Source organism: Panicum virgatum, chromosome 2N (assembly GCF_016808335.1).
Source record: "Panicum virgatum strain AP13 chromosome 2N, P.virgatum_v5, whole genome shotgun sequence".
NCBI classification, from domain to species: domain Eukaryota; kingdom Viridiplantae; phylum Streptophyta; class Magnoliopsida; order Poales; family Poaceae; genus Panicum; species Panicum virgatum.
This window is the reverse complement of record NC_053146.1, coordinates 57,983,118-58,007,327: the sequence shown is the minus strand read 5'-3', so window position 1 is coordinate 58,007,327 and position 24,210 is coordinate 57,983,118. Positions and strand designations below refer to the sequence as shown.

The window sequence follows — 24,210 nt, the reverse complement described above, 5'->3', positions numbered from 1 at the left end:
AAAATTTTGAGTGTGATCTGGGCCTAATACCCAATTGCTTTCTAGATGGGCCAAAAGATATGATTGTGTGAATAAGGACAACAGTCGCCAATGAGTAGATAGAAAAATGTCTAAATGGAGGAACCGGGTGAAAATGAGTGGACTTAGGCCAAGAATGAAATTGCAAGATAAGAGTATGAAAAAAATATGTTCACATAGCGGCAATGTTTCTTTAATGGAAGCGTTTCTCATTAGGAGGAAGGGAATGGAAAGTAGAAGATGCCTAAATAAAGTTATATTTGGATGGAGTAGACATTATGTATAACAAAAATGTTAAGTGTCATATGTGGCTAAAACACCCAAGTGGTGCTCGGATGAGCCCATATAGCTAGGGTACGCGTTTCTATCCTTTAGGAAAATAGGCATCCATGGTTACTGCTCATCAGCGTTGCTAACGTTTTGCATAAAGGTACAAAGCCTAGAAGGTGTAGCACCACTGCTCCAGAATTTGAAAGTCGGTGCCGGGGGTGATTCTAGCATCTTCAAAAGAACGCCCAAAATAGAGTTCTAAAAACTAGTCTTGTGAATGAAAAAAAGATGCAACTACTCCAAGAAGATTTTCATGTTAGGAGTACGCGGAGAGGATGTGCTGGGCCCACGAACGTGATTTTGGCCCTGTTTGGCAGGGCTCCCGGAGCAGCTCCAAAACCAGCTCCACCCGGAGCCCCGCCAAATGGGTGCAAATGGAGCAGCTCCATCCTAGGAGCCACACATGAAGCCCGTGTCAGCTTCCAAAGAGGAGGCGGATCCACAAAAATGTGGCTCCACGCGACTCCTCTCGCTGAATACCTATCTTGCCCTCGGCCGGGAGCTCGCGGCGCGTGTGGAGGCAGCCGGCAGCGCGCGCGGAGGCGAGCGGAAGATGGGCACGCGGAGGCCGCCAGGAGCCGACCGGCCGGCGGCACACACGGAAGCGGGGCCGAGTCGAGCGGCCGGCGATGCACGCGGAGGTACGAGCCCGAGCCAAGTCGAGCGGCCGGCGACACATGAGGAGGTGCAAGCCCGCGGCGGGGATTGCTAGCTACGGGAGCACGAGGCGAGGCGGCGGCAGGGACGGCCGGCCGCGGGAGCATGGGGCAGCGGCAGAAGACAAGATTGAAAGAGGAAAATTGGATGAAAGGGAGACTCAAAATCATACTTAGTTCCCCTTCTTCTCCAAATCTGGCAACCTTTTGGGCAGCTAGGGGTCGGGATCAATCAACATTCAAAACGAAGGAAAGCTCCTGATGGTAGATCAGCCCATCGATGATTCTCATGAAGGTGCGTCGCATGGATCTAGATCTGATTGTCTTGCGCCACTAAAAATCAGCAAAAAGGACACGTATGGACCAAAGTGTAACGATCTACGAAAGAATACCGGAGATGAAGAAGGGGGCCTACCTCGCTGAAGATGTCTAGCCGGTGCCGGAATAAGTTGCGAGTCTTTGGCGGCGGCGGTCTTTCTTTGGCAGATCTGTTTAAGAGAAAGGGAATCCGAAGGTAGAGGATGACTAGGGTTATATATGAATGTGGTAGGTATGATGGGCTAGGTTATATATGGAAGTAGTATATATGATATTGATAAAAAATTTGAGTGTGATATGGGCCTAACACCCAATTGCTTTCTAGATGGGCCAAATGATATGATTGTGTGAATAAGGACAATTGGTCTCCAATGAGTAGGTAGAAAAAGGTCTAGATAAACTAAAAAAAAGGTCTAAATGGAGGGACCGGGTGAAAATGAGTGGACTTAGGCTAAAAATGAAATTGCAAGATAAAATCATGAAAAGATAGCGGCAATGTTTCTTTAGTTACAGCGTTCTCATTAGGAGGAAAGAAGGGAATGGAAAGTACAAGATGCCTAAAGTTATATTTGGATGGAGTAGACATTATGTATTTATTTTTTGATCCAACTAACAAAAATGTTAAGTGCCATATGTGGCTAAAACACCCGATGAGCCCATATAGCTAAGGTACGCGTTTACATCCTTTAGGAACATCATGCATCCATGGTTACTGCTCATGAGCGCTGCTAACATTTTGCATTAAGGTACAAAGCCCAAGAAGGTGTAACACCACTGCTCCATACGCATGTCCAAATGCCACTACTACAAAAATGATTTGTAGCACCGCCCTAGATTTTTTAGGAGCGGACCAAAATTTGATGCGTTGTTACAAATGGAGTGGAATTACTGTAGCAATAGACCCATCCCTAAAAATTCATTTTTAGGGGGCGGGTCACCCCTCACCCGCCTCTAAAAATGATCCATTTTTAGGGGTGTCTTTAGGGGCGGGTTAACCCCTCACCCGCCCCTACAAATAATTTTTCAATTTATTCTGAGAAATCATTTAATTCAAAAAATATAGCAAAACACATCAAAAAAGTAAATTTTGTACCATAAGTCTATTGTGATCTATGGAACTAGAAAAATATTAAAAGTATATTTCATTGTACATAGTAATTATGAGTGTGGAAACCACAAAATAAATTTGAGTTGTATGAGAGAGTAGAGTGAGTGAGTCATATATTTTGGTTTCACACTCTTAACCATTACATACCCTGAAATATAGTTTTGATATTTTTGTTAAATTCTACATGTCATAATAGGCTTATGGCAAAAAAATTACATTTTTTGAAGTGTTTAGCTATTCTTAATGAATTAAACGATTTTTCAGAATAAATTGAAAAATTATTATTAGGGGTGGGTGACGGTGTCACTGGTCCCTACAAATCATCTTCAGAGTTAATATAAAACAATACCATACCCTATGGAGTCACAAGTGATTGTGTGTAGCGGAGGTAAGGAAGGAGCACACGAGGCATGAGGTAGGCGGTTTGAATTTCAGGTGATTCAAGTGTGCATATTTCGCCCAAAAAAAGTACCTCGACACTACAGGGCTTGTGGTGGTGGTTGGTTGTCTGGAATATTTTTTTATTTTGCTATTTTCAATTTTTTGATCTTTTTTGTTTTCTGAACATGGATTGTAGAGGCGGGCTATGGCATCACCTGGAACCACCGACCTCAAGCCTCGCGCCGTCGCGCGCTCATTCCTTATGACCACACCAAACGACCACTTGTGACTCAAAGGGGTATGATATTCTTTTATATTAACTTTGAAGTAGATTTGTAGGGGTGGGTGATGACATCACCTGCCCCTAATAATCATTTTTAGGGACGGGTGACACCACCACCCGCTTTTTTTTAATTTATTTTCAAAAATCATTCGATTTATTAGAAATAGCAAACCACTTTAAAAAATATGAAATTTTTACCAGAAACTTATTGCGACGTGTATAATTTAGGGAAAAAAAATCAAAATCTAATTTGAGTGTCCATATTAGTTTAAAGTGTGGAAACCACAATGAATAGCTCCCACACTAACTTATCTCATACAACCCAAGGCTCATTTTTTGATTTTCACACTCATAATCACTTTATACTGTGAAATGTGCTTTTAATATTTTTTCTAGTTCTATCGATCAAAATAGGCTTATGATAAAAATATCATTTTTTTATGTGTTTCGTTATTTTTTATTTAAACAAAATTCTTAAATAAATTTGATTATTATTTGTTGGGGAGGTTGAGGGGTGACCCACCCCTAAAATGCATTTTTAGCGGCGGGTCGGGTGCTACAGTAACTCCGCTCAATTTGTAGCAACGGTTCAAATTTTGACCTGCCCTTAAAAAAAATCGAGACGTTACTGCAAATTATTTTTGTAGTAGTGATTTTTATATGAGGGATGTTGTCCAAATTGACAGTGAACAGAATCGAAGATATCTTTCTATGGAGGTTGGAACTTATAGTCTTTAACTTCAACATGATGCCTATGCTTCTATACTCTTCTCGTTTCCATACGTTCTGCTCCGAGGAGCAGGGTCGTCGGGTCGGGTAGGGCGCTGCCGCTCGCTGATGCGGTCCACGCGCCGGACACGACGGCGCCGGCGTGTCCGGCGGTGCAGAATGCCCCCGGAGCAGCAGCGTTTCTGCTCTCTGAAGTAGCTTAGCAGTCGCGGCACTCGGACCCTGCCATCTAGCGGAGGGCGGCAAGGTACTGGCGCCGCGCGGCGGAGGGGGTACGAAGACCACACAATATATATGCAGAGAATAATGGTAATCGTTGAGAGCAGAGAACATCCGCACCATCGGAATAGACCTTCTCCAGTGAATAATGTTCTAGCAGCAGGCCATTGGCCTCGCAGCAGTCTCCGGATCAGATTCAGATGAATGGTGCCCTTGACTTTCTCCAGTGGTGTAGCTTTTTATGCTAGAATACTGGTTAAATACTTGTAGATACACTCCTTGAATTGGTTCCCCCCACCCCAAATGTTGCAGGATTGTTTTTTCACACCTATCTCGATGTTGCAGAATTTAGGCAGAGGTGAGCTATGCTGTAATACCTGGAAATTTTTCTGTTTATTTTGCAAATCTCTTTAAGTTACCTTTCTTTTGTAGACTCTAGGATTCTACTAGTGTTGCCCCTCTATGCATTCAGATCAACATATATAGAGGTTTTAGTCCTAACTGCATTATATTGTCAGCAGAAAACAAGTCGCTTCTTAGATTTCCATTTATTCATGTTGGGATGTTGGTCAATCTGGTGCATCATCAGAGAAAGGGAAAATACCAAAGAGTTGCTTACAAGTCGTTATCACATTTTACTTTGTTATCTGACGGCTGCATGTGTGCAGAACAAGGATATGGATATGCATGCAATTGATTGTTTCGACGTCAGGCCAGTTTCTTTACCATACGGTAGGTCTGAAACCTGGGTACCAATCCAACAAAAATGGTCTTGTAAACTTCTTCCTTAGCTTACTTAGTTTATAGTTGTAGCCACGAGAAGCATCGTTGACATAGCAGAAGATACAAGGGAGAAAAGGGTTGTAGCTAGGGTTTTTCAGTCCCGATCAAGTTTGAACTGGGATCGTTTCTATATGGACGGCCTCGGTCTCTCAGATAAAGCATGACCGAAGCAAGAAGCTGAGGTCTGATAGGAACACAGTAGAGGTCGAGAGTAAGATACACCTCTGACCAAAGCACGGACAAAAATCATCACAGCCAACCAGTTGGAGGATGAAGCACTAAAATGCAGACAGAAATATTTGTCACATAATTTAAGTCCACAATTTCTACTAATAAAAGCATGGTCCAGCAGGGCTCTACTACATGTTTCCCCTAAAATAATGCTCCAGGGATAGATTGCCCAAAAGATAACATTATTAATACTTTTTCATTCGATAAGTTCATTCCAAATGTATCTTTTCTATCAAGTATCGCAAGTCACAACAAAGAAAATCATCTAGAAAACATGGTCACGAGACTAAGTGTTATATAATTACTCATGCTCTAGCTTGTCTAGGTTCTACACTGGTAGGGGCTCTTGCTCCTGCTCAGTCAAGGCTGCCTCTTCAATGTTGGGCGGCAAACACTATTGTGTATAGTAGCAGCTGCAGTTGGCAGCATGGTAGCAGTAGTGACTAGTAGTAGCAGCAGTAGCTAGTAGTGGTAGAGACTGCATAACACTATAGCGCCTTACCTTGTAAATGCTCACCTTGACTACTTGTGTCTATAAAGAGGAGAGCAGCTGCAGCTCAGAGTCTTAAGTATCTCCACTTCGCGTGCTCTTCCCGAGTCCTTCTTTCTCTCATATTCTTTCTCCACCTGCAAGCAAGAGGGTGTTGTGTGTGTGTGAGGGAGTGCCAACAAGTGATATTCAGAGCTTGAGTGTTCGAGCTTGGTGGCTATGGCTTCCCTGGATCGTGAGCATAGGCGTGGGCGTTCTCAGGAGCGTGGCCGTGGGCGCCAGACGACGTACGTTGTGAAGAAGACGGTGCGGGACGTTGGCGGCGCGCAGTACCCCATGCTCACTCGCACGAACTACGCCGAGTGGGTGGTGCTGATGAAGGTGATGCTCAAGGCGAGGCGCCTGTGGGCGGCGGTGACCGTGGGCACCGCTGACGAAGAAGACGACCAGTCGGCCATGGAGGCCATTCTCAAGTTGGTGCCGACCAAGTACGTCGTCCCGCTCGGCGCCAAGGACTCCGCCAAGGAGGCGTGGGAGAGCCTGGAGACGATGCGGCTCGGCGGCGACCGCGTGCGCAAGGCGAAGGCGCAGCAGCTACGGCGGGAGTATGAGGCTATCGCGTTCTGCGATGGCGAGGCCATCGAGGACTTCGCGCTGCGGCTCACATCTCTGGTGAGCCAGGTAGCACAGGTCGTGCCGCCGCGATTCGCGCAGATTGCGCTCTCGATCGAGACGCTGCTCGACATGAGTACGCTCTCGATCGAGGAAGTCACCGGCCGGCTCAAGGCGGTCGAGGACCGTGCGGAGGCCCCCGCCCGTACGACCGCCGGCGGCCAGCTACTGCTCACGGAGGAGCAGTGGGCAGCGCGCCTAAGCGAGAGGAAGCAGGGGGGCTCCTCTGTTTCTCGCAGCGGCGGCAGAGGCGGCGCGCACGGCAGGCGGTGCGGCAAGCCACGACGGAAGGCGGAGGGCGCCGGCAAGGACGGCGGAGATCGTACCGCCGACAAGGATTGTTGCCGCAATTGCGGCAAGATCGGGCACTGGGCCCGCGACTGCAAGGAGCCGCGGCGCCAGGAGCGGGCGCACCTCGCCCAGGATGACAAGGAAGAGCCTGCGCTGCTCATGGCGCAAGTTTGCGCCATCAACACCGAGGCAGAGGACCGCGGCGGGCGCGTCGAGCTCGACGAGCCGCGTGCGCGGGTCAACCTCGGGCGGGCGGAGGAGGAGACATAGGAGTAGTGGTACCTCGACACCGGCGCGAGCAACCACATGACCGGGAACTGCGCTGCCTTCTCCGAGCTCGACACCGGAGTCGTCGGCACCGTGAAGTTCGGGGACAACTCCGGCGTCGACATCTAGGGGCGCGGCACGGTGGTGTTCCAGTGCAAGAATGGCGAGCACAAGGTGCTGACGGATGTGTACTACATCCCCAAGCTCCGGAGCAACATCGTCAGCATTGGCCAGCTCGACGAGCGAGGCTACCAGGTGCTGATCGACGGCGGCGTGCTCCGGATCAGGGACCGCGAGCGGAAGCTGCTCGCCAAGGTCGAGCGGGGCGGGAATCGCCTCTACACCTTAGCGCTGCGCATTGCGCGCCCGGTGTGCTTGGCGGCAAGGTGCGACGATGCGGCGTGGCGCTGGCACGTGCGCTTCGGCCATTTGAGCTTCGATGCTCTGGCCAGGATGGCGCGGCAAGGCATGGTGCGAGGGCTGCCACTGATCGAGCATGCCGGCGAGCTGTGCGACAACTGCCTTGCCGGGAAGCAGAGGAGGCTGCCGTTCCCCAAGAAGGCGAGCTACCGCGCTGGCGACACCCTCGAGCTCGTCCACGGCGACCTCTGTGGGCCAATCACACCGGCAACGCACGGCGGACGGCGCTATTTCCTGCTCCTGGTGGACGACTGCAGCCGCTACATGTGGCTGCACTACTGTCGAGCAAGGACAAGGCGCCAGCGGTGAACAAGGAGTTCCAGGCGCAGGTGGAGACGGAGACGGGGAAGAAGCTACGCGTGCTGCGGACGGATCGCGGTGGCGAGTTCGGCCTCTACTGCGCGGGATAGGGCGTTGAACACTACCTCACGGCGCCGTACTCGCCGCAGCAGAACGGCGTCATGGAGAGGAGGAATCAGACGGTGGTCGGCATGGCTAGGAGCATGCTGAAGACCAAGAAGATGCCGGCGGTGTTCTGGGGCGAGGCGGTGAGCATGGCGGTGTTCATCCTGAACCGCGCACCCACCAAGAGCCTGAAGGGCACGTCGCCATTCGAGGCTTGGCACGGGAGGAAGCCGGACGTGTCCTTCCTTAGGACATTCGGCTGCGTCGGGCACGTGAAGAAGACGAAGCCCAACCTCGCCAAGCTGGAAGACAGGAGCACTCCCATGGTGTTCCTAGGGTACAAGCGCGGGAGAAAGGTTTATCGGCTCTACGACCCGGCCAGCAGCAAGGTGGTCGTGTCCCGCGACGTCGTCTTCGACGAGGCGGCGTGCTGGGGCTGGGAGTCCGGCGATGGGGAAGCGACGCCAGGCGGCCTAAGCAGCTCTTTCATCGTCGAGTACATGGTGTACTCCGGTGCGGGGGAGCTGGCTCACGACGAAAGGGAAGCAACACCCTCGAGTGAGTCGCAGGGGACACCCTCGAGTGCGACACAGGGGGCACCCTCGAGCGAGTCTTAGGGGACACCCTCGAGAGCGGCACAGGGGGCACCCTCGAGCGAGTCGCAGGGGGCACCCTTGAGCAAGTCGCAGGGGACACCCTCGAGTGCGACATAGGGGGCACCCTCGAGCGAGGCGCAGGGGGCACCCTCGAGAGCGGCACAGGTGACACCCTCGAGCGAGGCGCAGGTGACACCCTCGAGAGCGGGGCAGGGGACTCCGATCTCCGCCGCAACGAGCACCGTTTCGTCGATTCGCTTCGTCACGCCTCCGCCGAGCGCCTCCCCGAACATCGACGCCGATTACTCCGGCGAGCCACTCTGATTCCGTCTGGTGGATGACATCGTTGGCATGGGGAGTCCGCCCGGGCAGGCGGCCCATGTGCTGGACGACCTCGAGCTGCATCTGGAGTTCTGGACAGCGCAGAGGAGCCACCAAACTTCGCCGCAGTAGAACAGGAGGCACGCTGGCGGGCGGCAATGCTGGAGGAGATGGCGGCGGTGGAGGAGAACCGCACATGGGAGCTGGTGGATCCGCCGGCCGGTTGCCGGCCAATTGGGCTCAAGTGGGTGTTCAAGGTGAAGCGGAACGAGCGCGGCGAGGTGGTGCGGCACAAGGCACGGCTCGTCGCCAAGGGATTCGTGCAGCGCGAGGGCATCGACTTCGAGGAAGTCTTTGCGCCGGTGGCGCACATGGAGTCCGTGCGCTTGCTGTTGGCGCTGGCGGCGGTGAGGTGCTGGAAGGTCCATCACCTGGACGTGAAATCGGCATTCCTCAACGGAGAGCTTGCCGAGGAGGTGTACGTGCAGCAGCTGCCGGGATTTGTCATCGCCGGCGAGGAGCACAGGGTGCTCCACCTGCGCAAGGCCCTGTACGGGCTGCGTCAAGCACCGCGCGCGTGGAACATCAAGCTCGACGCCAGCCTCGCGTCGCTCGGCTTCACCAAGTGCGCCACCGAGCACGCTCTCTATACATGGCGGTCGAAGGGAGGCCTGGTGATCGTCAGCGTGTACGTTGACGACCTCATCGTCACCGGAGCTGAGCAGCAGGACATCAACGCGTTCAAGGAGAAGATGAAGTCGATGTTCCGCATGTCAAACCTCGGTCTGCTCACCTACTACCTTGGCATTGAGGTGGAGCAGACCGGGAATGTCATCACGCTCCGCCAGAGCGCCTACGCGAGGAAGCTGCTGGAGCGGAGCGGATTGGGCGAGTGCAGGGCGTGCTAGACGCCCATGGAGGAGAAGGTGAAGCTGTCAAAGGACAGCACTGCCCCCTTGGTGGATGCCACGAGCTACCGGAGCATCGTCGGTGCGCTGCGTTACCTCACGCACACGCGGCCGGACATTGGGTTCGCCGTGGGGTACGTGAGCCAATTCATGGCGGAGCTGCGGGAGGATCACCTCACCGCGGTCAAGCATCTGCTCCGCTATGTGGCAGGGACGCGCGACTACGGGCTCGTCTACCCAAGGAGAAGTAGAGGAGAGCTGGAGCTGATTGGGTTCAGCGACAGCGACATGGCGGGCGACGTTGATGGACGAAGAAGCACGACTGGTGTGCTCTTCTTCCTTGGAGCGTGCCCGATCTCCTGGCAGTCGATGAAACCGAAGGTCGTCGCGCTGAGCACTTGCGAGGCAGAGTACATTGCGGCGGCGGCGGCATGTTGCCAGGGAGTTTGACTGGGGCGGCTACTGGCAGAACTCACCGGAGAAGAAGCTCGGGCACCCGTCCTGATGGTGGATAATCAGTCCGCCATCGCCTTAGCGAAGAACCCCGTCCACCACGACCGGAGCAAGCACATCGACACCAAGTATCACTTCATCCGTGATTGCGTCGACAGTGGACAGATCAAGCTCGAGTATGTCGAGACATCTCGACAGCTCGGGGACATCCTCACCAAGCCACTTGGGCGCATTCGACTCATAGAATTGAGGACCAAGATTGGAGTTGAGGAGATCAAGCAAGAGCAGTGCAATTCGAGGAAGAATTGTTAGATAATTACCCATACTCTAGCTTGTCTAGGTTCTACACTGGTAAGTGCTTTTGCTCCTGCTCAGTTAAGGCTGCCTCTTCAATGTTGGGCGGCAAACACTATTGTGTATAGTAGCAGCTGCAGTTGGCAGCATGGTAGCAGTAGTGACTAGTAGTAGCAGCAGTAGCTAGTAGTGGTAGAGACTGCATAACACTATAGTGCCTTACCTTGTAAATGCTCACCTTGACAACTTGTGTCTATAAAGAGGAGAGCAGCTGCAGCTCAGAGTCTTAAGCAGCTCCACTTTGTGTGCTCTTCCTGAGTCCTTCTTCCTCTCATCTTCTTTCTCCACCTGCAAGCAAGAGGGTGTTGTGTGTGTGTGAGGGAGTGCCAACACTAAGTTTAGTAGCATATTTGAAAAGTGCAGTATTCTGTACGCAGTGAAAAACATAGTCTACGAAAAATATCACATTTTTGGCATCACATAACTGACATAGGACCAAGGACTGAAAATGATCCTTAAAGGAGCTGAGAAAATTATAAGTAGCACAAGTACTAATTCAACAAAATAATTGAAAACTATATTGAAATTGTGAGATAACATACAAACCCACTAAAATGCATTTGTAAGTAGCCAAGTACACAATACCATACCCCTATCCTGATTTTTGATTGACAAGTGCAGCAGTAGACAGACTTCCTACCACATTTGTACAGGCTGCAGAATCAGTAGTGTAGCATAAATAACTGATCTACTCTCACCTATTAGTCCCTCATTAGCACATTAAGTTAGCCAAACATAATGGGCACATGACCGTAGCATTCAGAGAACGTCTCCACATCACTACATGCCTAAGCGATGGAACAGCCGGTTACTAAGAAACCTAGGAAAATAAACACCAGTCCATCCAAAATGTTGCCACAATAACCAGTATATATACCATACCTAACTTCAATGTATAAAAGCAAACTATAAAGGAATGGCAGAATAGTGGCTAATAAAGCATGAGTTCTTATTTCAACAAGGCTGGAATAAAAAGCATACCATACCTTGTCACATGCATCTACGAGCAAGCTAGTCATGCAGACAACACCTGCTCACCAGAACAGCGATACAATTCGCACTTCACGGAGGGATGTGCCTTCAAGATGCTTTGGATTTTACTGGAAAAGCGGCGAATGTGCTGTTTAGACTTGGTCTTGAACGTGATGGTCACCCTTTCAATCCTCGCTGCACTTCTTAGTATCACCTTCAATATATCAATTTCATGATCCTCCCCTCTAACGCTTTCAATTTCCATTTCATTCAGATGAGTCAAGGAGAGGGTCCGACTTCTCCAGTTATTCAACTGAATACAGGGGCAGTTCGCGCTGCATTGTCTTCTCGCCCTAAAGGAAAATTGAAGTGTGAATGTGTGGTTAGTCATTGATGTTTCATACTAAAGACCCCATCTCCAGCATGACTGATGAAAGTTCAAAATGTAGATCAGGGAGAAAGACGGACAAATTACCTGAAGCTTACACAGAGGTCCACCTTAAGCCTCTTTATCAAAGTATAAACCTCCAGCAGGTGCAGGACCAGTGGTCCGCAGACATGTCCCCTGGAGGTGATGCACAGCTCTAAAGCAGAAATGTTGGCAATGGGACTGACGGATGATATGTAATGCTCAAAGTCAAAGCTCGGGGCTGCACCTTGTTCCTGAACAAAATGTACAGCAATTTGGCAGCGCGTGAGGTACCAGCATGATGCCAATTTAGTCATCACAGCAGAGAAATTAAGCAGGGGAGGAGACTCACCACCTGCAATTCAGATATGCTGAGCAGCAGGGTGTTGGAGGGAGGGCTGCGCTGCAGCTGCCCTTGAGGCTCCGATGTCTTCATGGTCACGGCCATATGCATCAGGGACCAAATATCACCAAAGTGAACATGTGACGCGCGGCTAGAGCATTGCCATGAGAGATCCTCCACCTCTGGGGCCATGTAGTTTAAGGCGAAATCGTCCAGGACACCCGCCCTGGCCTCAAATGCCAGCTTCTTAAGCCTAGGGGCCATGATGACGACTCGCCGGAGCGGCACCGTGGCCGACAGAACAAGCTCCTCGAGCAACGGCAGGTTGATCGTGATTGAGTCAAGGTGCAGATCGGAGATGGAAAGGCTGCGCAGGGAGGAGCAGCCGCCGAGCAGGCCAGCTAGGAGGGTGTTGAAGCGACGAACCGACAGGCTCTCCAGGTCGGGCATGTCCCCACACTGGGGCGTGAACAGATAGACGCCCTGCACATCCAGCGTGATGGACCTGGTGCCGTCGAGGCGGGGCAGCATCATCACCATGCCGGGGACGGGCCCAACAAATTTGACGGCGAGGTTCTCCGGCTGCAGCGTCGCGGCGGCGTCGAACAGCGACTCGATATGGGCGGGCGAGAACCTGCGGTAGCCGGGGGCCCGGACGTCGAGGAGCTGCGGCCGGGCTCGGGGCTCGAGCTCGAACGCGGCGACGAGCCGCGCGAGCGCGGCGTGGAGCGACCCGGGGGTCAGTGTCACCCCGCGGAGGACGAGCTCGGGGAGGCGGGTCCAGAGGCCGCGCCACCGGCGCGACAGGAGGCTCGTCCGGGCGGCGGCGGCGGCGGCGCAGCCGAGGCGGTTGAGGATCTGGAGCAGCAGGTCGTCGTGCAGGGAGCTGATGCGGTCGGCGCCGCCCGCCGGGTCGCGGCTGCGGCGGAGCCGGGCGTGCCCGCCGCCGCCGCAGGAGCAGCCCGGGAGGTCCCTGTGGCAACGCGCGCAGGATCTCTGGTTTGCCCGAGCCATCTTAGCACTGCATTGATCCAATGCATGAACCGAAGCCTCTACAGGTTTGAGTGTTACCGCAAAGTAACTAAAAGTTCCGCACGTATGGAGTGGCATATTAAACGAGCAAGCAGAAGTAGCAAACCGTCGATGAAGAAGCTAGAAGCAGAAGCCCATGGATGAATGCGCACGAGGCATTGGTCGGTGGATCTACGTGCCGGCCATGGAAGTTGAGGTCAGCCGCCTGAATCTTTCGTCGGAGCTTGCCAGCTGGGGGAGGGTAAGAGGGTGCGTGAGACAGAGAGACGAATGGGAAGCGTTTAGGCGACCTAACGGTCCCGCGCTCCCCCCTACGTAGGGGGAGCTTTGGGGGAGCGAGTCCTCCAACGGCTCCCCCATAGCTCCCTTTATATATATACGGGGGAGTTTCAACTTCCCCCACATATAGAGTGAGTTTCAACTCCTCCTATATTCTAATCACACCATTTCGTCGCGATATTAATCCCGTTTGAGCCCCGTAAAATGATAATAATACGTATTATGACAGTACAAATACTATATGTATTTTTTTAAATTCAAAAACGATAAAAAATAGTTAGTTAATGAGTGATAGTATATAGGGGGAATAGACATGGGGGAATGGTTGGAGAGAAAGAATTATAGGGAGAGGAATTGTTTGGAGAGAAGTAATAAAATATAGTAAATAGTACGTTTGAGGGGAGTTGAATGGGGAATAGTTGGAAGTAGCCTTAAGACGAGGGAGATGAGGAAGAAGGCGTCGCGTGCAAGGCGTGCACAAGAAGGAACACGCTTCGCTTGTACCTGCTGCACTGCGGCCCATTTGCTTCGCGGAGGAGCCTCCGAGCCACGGTCAATGCGCAGTCAGCCAGCGATAGTAATGGCAACCTGGCTATCTCCAATAAACGGAACCCAAATACAAGACGTATTCCTATGTTTGGGTTGTGCGAATGGAAAGGGTCACGGACCCAAACAGCTGCTTCTCCAACAGCCGACACAAACACCGCCTGCTTCTCCCCGCGTCGCCCCGCCGGCGGCTCCCTGATGCGGATCCACCTCGCCGGCCGCAGCTCCCCGCGACGCCCGCTGGACGCTGCGGCCTCTGCGCCTTGCCGTGCACCCGCTGGTCCCCGGCCGCCCGTGCAGCGCGTGCACGTGCTTCGCGCTCCCTGCGCCGGCTGCCCGGCCGCTGCTCCTCGTGCAGGCCGCGCGCCGCTGCTCCTCCCTGTGCAGGCCACCCCGCAGCTCCCCCGCGCGCGGCGAGGCCTCGCCACCGCTCCCCGTGCCGGCCGCCCCGCCGCAGCTACCAATGCAGGCCGCCCCGCCACTGCTCCCTGTGCCGCCCGCGCACCGCCGCTCCTCCCTCCGCCCCACCGCCACCGGCCCTCCTCGCTCCACCTCCCCCACCGCGCACTCCTCCTCCCTCCCCTGCGCAGAGCGGCGCCGTGGCTGGCACAGGGCCTGCTTCCTCGCCAGCGTCGAGCTCTGTGCGAGCAGGCCGGGCACCACCACCTCGCCTAGATCTTGGCAAGCTCGACATCGCCGTGATCCTCCGCGGGCGCGACCTCCGAGCTCCGACGCGGGAAAACGCGGGCGCGCGCTGCGGCCTCGAAGGCAGCGGAGGCGCCCCGCCAAGCTCCTCCGCGGCCATCCCTCTCTCCCCCTGCTGGCGCACGGCCACGACCCCCGGCGGCGCTGCGAGCTAGCTCGACAGCGGCTCCCGGCGGCCCGTCGGGCCGGAGCTCGGGCGTAGCCCACGGCGGCGGAACGAGGCGGAGTGGCGGCCATGGCGTGGCGGCTGGAGCTCGCCAGGGCCGGGCGGAGCTCGCCGGCACCGGGCGGAGCTCTCCGGCGCCTCGAGGGATCGGAACTTGCTCTGCTTTCTCTCAAGGACGGAGGAGATTTGCGTTGTGCTTAGAGAGACGACGCATTTCTGCGTCTCGTCTCGGCTGGTACCCAAAATGGGCCCTTGGTTTGGGTGATCCGTTGGAGCGTGATTTCGGATAGGCAAACCACTGTGAAGGACTCATTTTGGGTTTGGGTGCCCTTTTCGGTAACCTGTTGGAGATAGTCTGACGCTTGACGAGACCTCGCAGCTAGCACGTCATCGGTTCCCAACGCGCGAGATGAGGGGGCGTTTAGTTCCTAAAAATTTTCAACTCGAAATTTGTGGCTACCCTTTTGGACATATGCATGTAGTATTAAATATAATTAAATAACAAAAAAAATTGCACAGTTTGGATGTACACGACGAGACGAATCTTTTGAGCCTAATTAGTGCATGATTAGCCATAGGTGCTACAGTGACCCACATGTGCTAATGATGCGGTCAAAGGTCTCAAAAGATTCGTCTCGTGGAGGTGAATTCTGAAATTAGTTTTTTAATTAGTGTCCGAAAAACCCTCCCAATATTTGGTCAAACTGTTGATGTGACAGAAATTTTGGTTTGGTAACTAAACGGAAACATGTTCAGCTTCCGCACTGCATGCATTTATTCCGTTTCTTCGCTCGCAAGCCACGGCTCCGTCGAGGTCCAGCTAAGGTCTTGTTTGCTTCTTTTTTTCAGTTATAAATCCCGACACATCGAAGTTTAAGCACCCATTAAAAGTATTAAAAATAGATTTATTACAAAACTAATTTCGCAAATCGTGATTTAATCACGAGATGAATCTATTAAGCTTAAATAGTTCATAATTTGACCACCACTAACTGCTACACTGCTAATCATGCATTAATTATACTTGATAGATTCGTCTAGAGCTCTAATTGCAATTTATACAATTAATTTCATATTAAATTAGTGTCCAAATATTCAAATTGACATCCAAATATTTGATTTGACAGCTACTTTAAAAAACCCAAACTAGACTTGAGACTCCGTTACGCTAGGACCTTTTGATCTTTTCAACTGACGGTCCAGATTATTAGCAAGGTCAAAGGAAAATCATTTTCCTTGATAGTCACATATTTTTACAGAAAAATACACTCCCTCGATTCTAAAAATAAAATCAGATTCTTTAAATATTGTTTAACAAACCTGTTGAGGGAACTCCTTTCAATCCCCTTTTAATTTAGAACTAGCAAATGTCCGTACATGTACAGAGAACCATATAAATATATTGATTACAATATAAAAATACATGTATATTATATATTTTACGTATTTTATAATAATATATTACGTGTTAGTTGGGGATCTTCATCTTTTTCAGTTTTAGTCACTAAACATTAATTCTAAACCGTTTCGTCGACTCTTAACTAAAGCCCTGTTTAGTTGCCAAAAATTTTCCTACAGTATCCATCACATCGAATTTTTGAATACATGCATAAAACATTAAATATAGTTGAAAAAATAACTAATTATACAGTTTAACTGTAAATGACGAGATGAATCTTTTAAGCCTAATTAGTATATGATTGGATATTAATTGCCAAATAACAACGAAAATACTACAGTTTTCGAATGCAAAAAATTTCACAAACTAAACGGGACCTAAGGGCCTGCTTGGATACCTAAATCTGGTTAAGTGGTCCATCCAATCCCATATTAGGGATCCAAATGGAAGATTTGAGAGCAGGGTTGATAATGTACTTTCTTGATGCTCCTGTCCACTAGGTTCCAGTCCAGGTCCGTCAAACAATGGATAGATGGGTTTGTAATACGTTCTGATATTCCTTTTGTTCAGTTTTTTTTTTGTTTTGATACAAGAAAGTAGGAGCAGTAGTGCCCCTTCCTACTATGGCTCTACCGCTATCGCCATTCTTCCACGTCATGTAAACATTATGCATTCATACGGCCTGCGGAGGTGCCCTGCAGCTGCTAGTATACAACTATACATACTATACATATGTAATATATTTGGTATAATAGATCCGTATTACAGTGGGCATGCATGATGCCATGAATCATACAAGCTTGCCCCTTTGGGGCGGCACGAATGCAAAACCTGCGCAACTAAAAAAATCTTGCATGTATGAAGTATTAAATGGAGTCTATTTACAAAACTTTTTCACAGATGGACGTAACTTTTTGCGACGAATCTAATAATAGTAATTAATTGATGATTAGCTATAGTGATACTACAGTAACTAACCTCTAACTGTGCGGTCAAAGGCCTCATTGGATCCGTCTCGCGAAGTAGCGCTGGGTTGCGGAGTTAGTTTTGTAAACTGCTTTTATTTAATATCCATAATTATTGATCAAAGTTTTTTTGAACGAATCACACAAGATAGTGCGAGTTTCGATTAAGGCCGTGTTTAGATGTTTTGCAAAAAAAAATTTGCGATAGAATCTTGCGAATTTGAAGTACTAAATGAAATCTGTTTACAAAACTTCTTGCACAGATGGGTTGTAAATCGCGAGACAAATCTAATGATGATAATTAATTCATAATTAATTAATAATTAGCAGATGGTTACTGTAGCATTACTGCTACAAATCATGAATTAAGTAGGCTCATTAGATTCGTCTCGCGATTTACAGCCCATCTATACAAAAAGTTTTGTAAATAGACTTCATTTAGTACTCCATGCATATGTCGAAACATTCGATGTGACTTTTTTTTGCGTTTAAGGGGTTTATGGGGTGGGAACTAAACATGGCCTAATATAGCAGAAAATACAAGGCTGCAGTCCTGAAACACCGTAGGCAAGAAAAAGAAAAGAAATGAAAAAAAAGAGAGATGCAAAAGATACACCCAGTTGGATTGGGACGTCAACACATAGAACTCTGCAACTCAACTCTCTCGAGAAACTCCACACCTCAACTCTCACCAGGTTGGATTGGGGCATCAATCGAGTAAACAGACAAAACTGCAGAGCCACGGCGGCCGAGCAAGCCAAGTTGCCACGACAGTCAAACTCCTCCTACTTAGGAAGTCGCTGTCGAAACACGATCCCGCATCGATAAGAAGTCGAGAAAAACAGACCACACCACGCCGAGAAGGCCACCGCTATGACAGACCTATCGCCGTAGTGCCGCTGCCCCACTAAACACCATCTAAATTAGTGAAAACCACCGAATCCGAACCTCTCGCAGGCTGTCTCGCCATCCCACCGTGAAGACACGACGCGCAGGGGCCTCGCCACACCCGCCGCTAGACCTCCTCCTTGCTCTCGTCGTCATGCAGAACACCCCCGCTAGCGGGGGCCTCGCCATGTCCGCCACGGTACTCCATGCCACATATCCGTTCCTTAAATCGCCATCAGGATGACGAATGGTGTTGCCCTATGTTTCCAGATCCCCATCAAATAGCCGAACCGCGCCTGCCAAATGGCTGCATCACGTTGCGCCACCCACGCAACAGCCTTCGCCACCATACTAGCAAGCCAAGTTGTCGCTTGTGCCATCTTTAGACGATGTACCACACCGGAGTTGCCGAGCAAAGCTGAGCAACCCGCCGCAGTCCGCTGCAATCCAAGCCGTCCCACGATGATGGTGCCGCAAGCGCCGTCTTCCGACGCAGTCCCACGCTGCACTGACAACTGCCAAGCCATGTCAACCGCTGCGGTCGGCTGCAAGCAACCAGATCCAACATCCATGTGACATGCCCCGACCGCCAATATGATTATGGTCACCGCCCCAAAATCTAGGCAACCCCCTTCGAGCTCGCCACCTGCACCAAGCTGCCCTGCCAAACCATCGGAAGGCCTTCCATCGCCTGGCTAAGAAGTATCTCCAGCAACGACGCCTTCAAGAAGGTAACGACGCCAAAGGCGGTGCCGTCGCTCGTCCAACAACTGGACAAGGCTTTCACCCAAAGAAAGCAGCGCAGAAGGGATGGGCTCCAAGATGATACCCTCAACACGGAGAACGATGCCCTCAGGCGCCGTTATCATCACCACCAGCAGGAAGCCGGCGAGTTTTTTCGCCCGGAGATTACCGTCCTAACTGTACGTCCACAGCCCGTCAAAGCAAGAAGTCCCCCGGGGCCGGTGGCGCAACCGGGCCCCACGCATCATGGCCAACTCGTACCTCCTCGCGCCGCACCACTCCAATGCTGCGGCCCTCCACGGCCATCACCGACGCTTCACCGCGTGCCACGCAGACGCGCTAAAGGCCCGGAGCCGCCCACCAGCCACCACCGCGCATGGCCATCACACGATCGTTGGTCCGCCAGTCTCCGCTCCATAACCCCGCGAGCGCCGCATCGGGGACCAGCTTCACGCCGGCTAGCACCTCGGGCCGTGACGTGGCCACGCCGCCGCTGCCGGAAGCCGCTGTAGACCGCGCCGCTCCCCGCCTTCGCATGCCACCTCACGCAGCGCACCCAAGACGACACGCAGCCGCGAGGACTCCTCGCCGCGGCCTCGCACCGGCTTGAGTCGCCGTGGACGAGCCCCCGCGCGGCCACACCGCCATGGCCGCCACGTCCAGCACCCCGCGCAGGTGCGCCTTAGGGCCACCCTGCAGTCTCCTCGCCTCCGCTCGCAGATGCAACTGCAGCAGGCCGCGCCTCATGCCCGCGACCTCCTCCGACTCACTACAGCCCCGCCGCGTAGATCTGGCCACGGGAGCTCCGGATCGGGCCGCCAGGTCGCCAGATCCGCCACCAGGAGCAGCTGCCATCACCACGGCCGGCGGGGTTTGCAACAGCCAGCCTGTAAGTTCCTCCGCCCCAAAACAGCAGTCCGCGGCTGAGACCGGGCAAGATGCCCCAACGCCGCCGTCCTAGAGGCCCGCACGGGCTTCCGGCTGCCCCTCCGGTGGCGACGAGAGAACTGAAAAAGAATGGGAGGGGTGGCAGCTCAGTCTTCGGAAGCCACCCGAGTCGCCCGAGCGGGAACGACGCGGGGGCCGAGCATGACACAAATATTATTGGTGAAGTTAGCTACAATGTTTTTTGCTACACAACCAAACGGAATGGAAAAAAAAGGCTCGTTTCAAGGCTATTGCCGCCGCCACTGCCGCCGCTCAAATCAGATCTAGAGCTTGGCCAGTTGTGTGACATGGAGAATCTCAAGCTCGACGAGGAGAAGATGCACGCCGGATCGAAACAGAAGATGAAGAAGAAGGTGCCACCGACCCCCGTGCCCTGCACCTATCGGTTGTCGATCGGGCAGGTGGAGGGCAGCGAGTCCAAGGCGGGGGCCGGGAAGAGGAGGAGGAGGAAGGTGCTACGGTTGGGAATGGATTATATTGAATTCCTCGAAGAAAACCCCCTTCTCCCGCCCTACCAAGCCCGCCCTAGTTCGAATCTGCAATTCATGAAGATGCAGGAAAGCCTTGTCGCTAAACAAACTGCTGATCGTGAAGAACGCAAAAACATCCTCAAGCAATACGCTGAGTACGGGTATGCTGATGTAGAGATCAAGGTCACCGATGGCGAGGAGGACGAGGAGTTCGCAGGGTGTGAGCACCAGAGATGATTGCTTTGCTGGTAAGAAATTAAGGCTGACTAAATCTCTATGTGCCTCTGTATATCTTGTGTGTGATCTTGCTATCGTGATTTGGAGGACTCGTATCATTTCTTATGTTATTACTAGAAAACTCATTTGTTGCTTTTCTCGTGTGATCACTGTACATTGTTATCTTGTTTAGGTCTTAGATAATCAATGTGTTGGATGGCTTCAAAAAAAATGGAAAAAGGCAACAAAACAAGGTAGAAAGTGGTGAAAATTGGAACTCTCTATAACACGATTCTGGGTCATTCTCTGTCCTCTCATTGCGCCACGTCACCTGGAAAAAATCGGCCATCTGATCGGGCCATCCAACGGCCTCTGCTGTCGCAGTGCTCCGCCGCCAGCCGAGCCCTGCCACGTGCGCGCGCGCCGCTGCTGCCGTTCGGCCGCCGTCGGCGCGAGGTCCGGCCGCTTGGTCGCGGCTCACTGGCGCCAGATCCGACCGTCGCGCGAAGCTATGGCGGCCGCCGGCCGGCGGCGTTTGCTTATCCCCTTCGTCACGGCTTTGCCGGCGCCCGAAGCTGCTGCTGCTTCCACCGTCAGCATGGCCAACGTGCGCGATCCGATGGCCACCGCCCTCATCCGCACGGATCCAGTCGCCACCACCCTCTTCCTAGCGGATCGCCGCCACCGCCCTCCGCGCCGCGCAGGCGTTGAGCTGCTCGATCCGTCGGCCAGGAGCACGAGGCACGGACCACGGGCGGAGGGAGCACGAAGCAGGGGCCTGACGCCCTCACCGGCGGGCCGACCACCTTCCGCTGCCCTTCCCTCCTGGAGCCGCCGCCCACTCCCTTCGCGCCTCTTCCACTCCCCTCACCCGCAACCGCGCAGCTTGGCCCAGATCCTGTTGGTCGCTTCGTCGACGCCGCCGGCAAAGTCGTCAAGCTTGGGTTCCGATTCCAGCGGGCAGATGAGCAAGGCCTCATTCACCGCCTCGGCATTCACGGCGACGAGTAGTGCTCATGAGCTATCGGAGGAGAACTGGAGGAGAGAGCTCAGCAATGCCACAAATGTCTCCAGCTGCGTGCTTAAGAGGTTGTTTGGTTCTAGGGGCTAAATTTTAAACTATGTCATATAAAAGAGAGTCTTGGTATTTATTAATATTAAATAAAGTCTGATTACAAAACTAACTGCAGAGCCCTGAGGCTAAACTGCAAGACAAATCTAATGAGGTATATTAATTCATAATTAATGGATGGTTACTGTAGCATCACTGTAGCAAATCATGGATTAATTAGGCTCATTAGATTCGTCTAGCAAATTAGCACTCATATGTCAAAAAAGTTTTATAAATAAATTTTATTTAATATCCCTAAATGATAAGATTCTCTTCGATGTGATAGGGACTAAAAAGAAGTCCCTGGATACAAACAGGTCCTAAGATCGGCCAGGGCGAGTTCGGCTCCTCCGTCCTGCCAGCGGCTGCCGCGTCGTCCTCACCGTCAACTCCTCAAGCAGCGCATGATGAAGGTCATCAGCTGCTTTTATCTGCATCTCCTCTCTCTCCTCCCTCTATTTTCTAGAAGGAAATCTATTATGTTCTCTTGCTCATGGTAGATCTCAAAATTGTTATGCCCTCCTGCATTCAGCCTCAGATTTAGATTTGTCATGGGTTGTCGATTTGGTTCATTCTTCTAAAAGCTTCAACCTTTTTCAGGATATAAATAATATTATCTGATAGCTTTCAACCCTTTTCAAGATATAAATAAAATTATCAGATAGATTTTAGCCTTTTTCAGGATAAATAAATATACCAGTTTCGGTGTCCTGACCCGGCAGTCCGGCACCAACTAGTAAAATGTTGCGTTATCCCTCACCCTGGATGGTTGATGCAAGAGGTAACACAGGAATGCACGGGTTTATCCTGGTTCCGGCAACGGGGCCGTACGTCCAGCAAAGGGGTGTGTGAGTGCACTGTACTATCTTGCACCGGAGATGCCTGTAGTAGGGGGTACAAGCGAGGTGAGAGAGGGAGGGAAGCTCCCAAGTCTCTGCTAGAGATGAAGTTGATTGAGTCAGGTGCCAATATCGGGGCTCAGGAGAGCGTGTGTGCTCTACGAGTAGTGCGGGGTGTTGAAGAGCTCAGATGAGTTGGAGAAGACACAGTCCGCCTCCCCCTTTTATAGACTCAAGGGGGGGCGGTGTCCATGTACGGGAAGGGGGAGAAGTCATCGTTCCTCCCGAATCGGGGGCGTGCAGTGACTAACTACTGTAGAGAGTACACTATGCCGTACTGGAGAGTGAGGTGCCAGGCATGGTGGTCGTCCTGGGCGTCGTCCTTGGCCTTACGGAGATCGTGCCGACGTCCTGACAGCTCCAGCGGGCGGCGTGGTGGTCGCTGTAGAGGTTACTGTCCTCTGTGCCCGATGTGGCGGCGTTCCGAGTGTCCTACGAGAAGGGGTCTTGATCTGGTCAAGGCTCGGGCCGCACCCGAGGGTTGTGCCCATGCCGTTCGAGGGGTCTGCAGTAGAGGAGGTACATGGAGTAGGCAGCACAGTGGAAGGAGCCGTGCCGCGCACGTCTCGTATAGTGTCGCAGGTTCCCACAGTGCCGCCACAACACCGGGGTTGGCGGATAGGACCCTGGTCGCAGCCACTGTGCGGAGTGGTGTCCTGACATCGTCCGACCCGGGTGCCGCGGCGGAGTTGTTAGCATTTAATGCCTCTGTACGGCGGGCGGGTGGATAGATGGCCCTTTGTTCTTTCCGTCGAGGGGTGGCCTCGAGCGAGGCGGAGTCGATCCCCTTGCTCGAGGGTAGGCTCACTACCCTCGAGTGAGGCGGAGTCGCGGGGCGCTGTCGAGGGTCTTGGCGGGGAGCCCTCGTGGGCCTGATTGGATTAGAGGAAGGCTGCAGGCCTTCGTGGGCCTGATTGCCTAACATATGTTTTGCGTTTTAAGGGTGATTTAGTCCCCTAATTAGGGTGCCTCTAATCACGGTACCCGACAGTAGCCCCCGAGCCATTGTAGGGATGAGCATCAGCCCTGCAGAGGCTTGATCCCTCGAAGGCGGGACTCGGGTGCTGACCGCTGGGAGGTTGGTTTGCCCGATGGGTTTCGACCCTTGAATGTGTGAAGTTCCCTCCGTGGGGGCGCGTCAGCGCACCCGCGGGTGTAGCCCCTGAGGCCTTGGAGGAGTGCTTGCACTCGTCCAGGGGCTATAAACGTCGCCCTGCACGGTTGATTGACTGGGGCGACTGCCCAGCTTCCTTTCAGCCAGCCTCGGCGTTCCTTTCAGCCGGCCTTCGCGTTTTTCGTGCTGGTACAGCAGCCCGTGATTCTGTTGAGTAATCCGGCAGGCGCATGTAAGAGAGGGATCGTTAAACACGTGGGATTTCACAATCGACAGTAGCCGATTCATTCGAGGGTGCGGCCTGAGCCATGGTGCGCGAGGAGCCCCCGAGACTTGGCCTGCGTGAAGGCATTCAGGGGACCCTCGACTTTTTGTTACGACCCTCGTCGCCCTTCCGCAGGGAGGATGGGTGAAGCGCCTTGCTACCCATGCTCGGGCCGCGAGCCATGGCTGCTTCAGTGAGCTGTTATCGGGTGGTTCGAGTGGACGTCCGTGCCCCATTTGATAAGGGTCAGCTTGTGGTCCGTGTTCACATCGCATAAAGCACTCACAAAGTTTCACTAGGCGGGGCTCGGACCCGTTCGATAGGGTCCGAGGGCTCGATGCTCTCTCTCGACGGGATCCCCCTGCTAGGCACCCTCGACCGGCCTCGAACACTGCGTAGGGCATCTCGAACTCCGTGTTCGAGGATGGCTTGTATGGCACGCCCATGTAGTCCCTGACTCTGGTGATCTAGGGCGCCTGTCGAACCGTCGATGGGCTAGGCTTCGA

The 24,210-nt window shown here is 52.5% G+C and overlaps 3 protein-coding genes across 4 annotated transcripts; 1 reads left to right on the top strand and 2 right to left on the bottom strand.

Moving 5' to 3' along the window:
- Positions 1-5,123: 5,123 nt before the first annotated feature.
- Positions 5,124-13,268, bottom strand: LOC120658325. 2 transcript variants are annotated; one of them, XR_005668591.1, is made up of 5 exons: positions 11,967-13,268; positions 11,681-11,868; positions 11,220-11,558; positions 10,397-10,521; positions 5,124-5,683 (listed from the first exon to the last, which is right to left on the bottom strand). XR_005668591.1 is itself a non-coding variant. In XM_039936584.1 (4 exons), exons 1-3 carry the CDS (start codon positions 13,065-13,067, stop codon positions 11,249-11,251), a joined length of 1,599 nt encoding a protein of 532 aa, XP_039792518.1. In that variant the 5' UTR covers positions 13,068-13,268; the 3' UTR covers positions 9,154-10,521; positions 11,220-11,248. The 2 variants fall into 2 exon arrangements, 1 of the variants encoding a protein (XP_039792518.1); XM_039936584.1 differs by lacking the exon at positions 5,124-5,683 and having other exon boundaries at positions 9,154-10,521.
- LOC120662814 (secreted RxLR effector protein 161-like) lies at positions 9,433-9,876 on the top strand. The gene has a single exon (XM_039941882.1). It carries the CDS (start codon positions 9,433-9,435, stop codon positions 9,874-9,876), a length of 444 nt encoding a protein of 147 aa, XP_039797816.1.
- A 660-nt stretch (positions 13,269-13,928) lies between the features above and the next one.
- LOC120662813 (WAG22 antigen-like) lies at positions 13,929-14,756 on the bottom strand. The gene has a single exon (XM_039941881.1). It carries the CDS (start codon positions 14,754-14,756, stop codon positions 13,929-13,931), a length of 828 nt encoding a protein of 275 aa, XP_039797815.1.
- Between the last annotated feature and the right edge of the window lie 9,454 nt (positions 14,757-24,210).

What these genes read in the sequence shown, in the direction of transcription:
- LOC120658325 (XM_039936584.1), bottom strand. Translation starts at nt 13,067, where the DNA reads ATGCCACTCCATACGTGCGGAACTTTTAGTTACTTTGCGGTAACACTC. An exon ending in GCATATCTGAATTGCAGGTG is followed by an intron (nt 11,869 to 11,966) that starts GTGAGTCTCCTC and finishes CATTTTGTTCAG; the next exon opens with GAACAAGGTGCAGCCCCGAG. An exon ending in GACCTCTGTGTAAGCTTCAG is followed by an intron (nt 11,559 to 11,680) that starts GTAATTTGTCCG and finishes ATTTTCCTTTAG; the next exon opens with GGCGAGAAGACAATGCAGCG.
- LOC120662814 (XM_039941882.1), top strand. Translation starts at nt 9,433, where the DNA reads ATGGAGGAGAAGGTGAAGCTGTCAAAGGACAGCACTGCCCCCTTGGTG.
- LOC120662813 (XM_039941881.1), bottom strand. Translation starts at nt 14,756, where the DNA reads ATGGCCGCCACTCCGCCTCGTTCCGCCGCCGTGGGCTACGCCCGAGCT.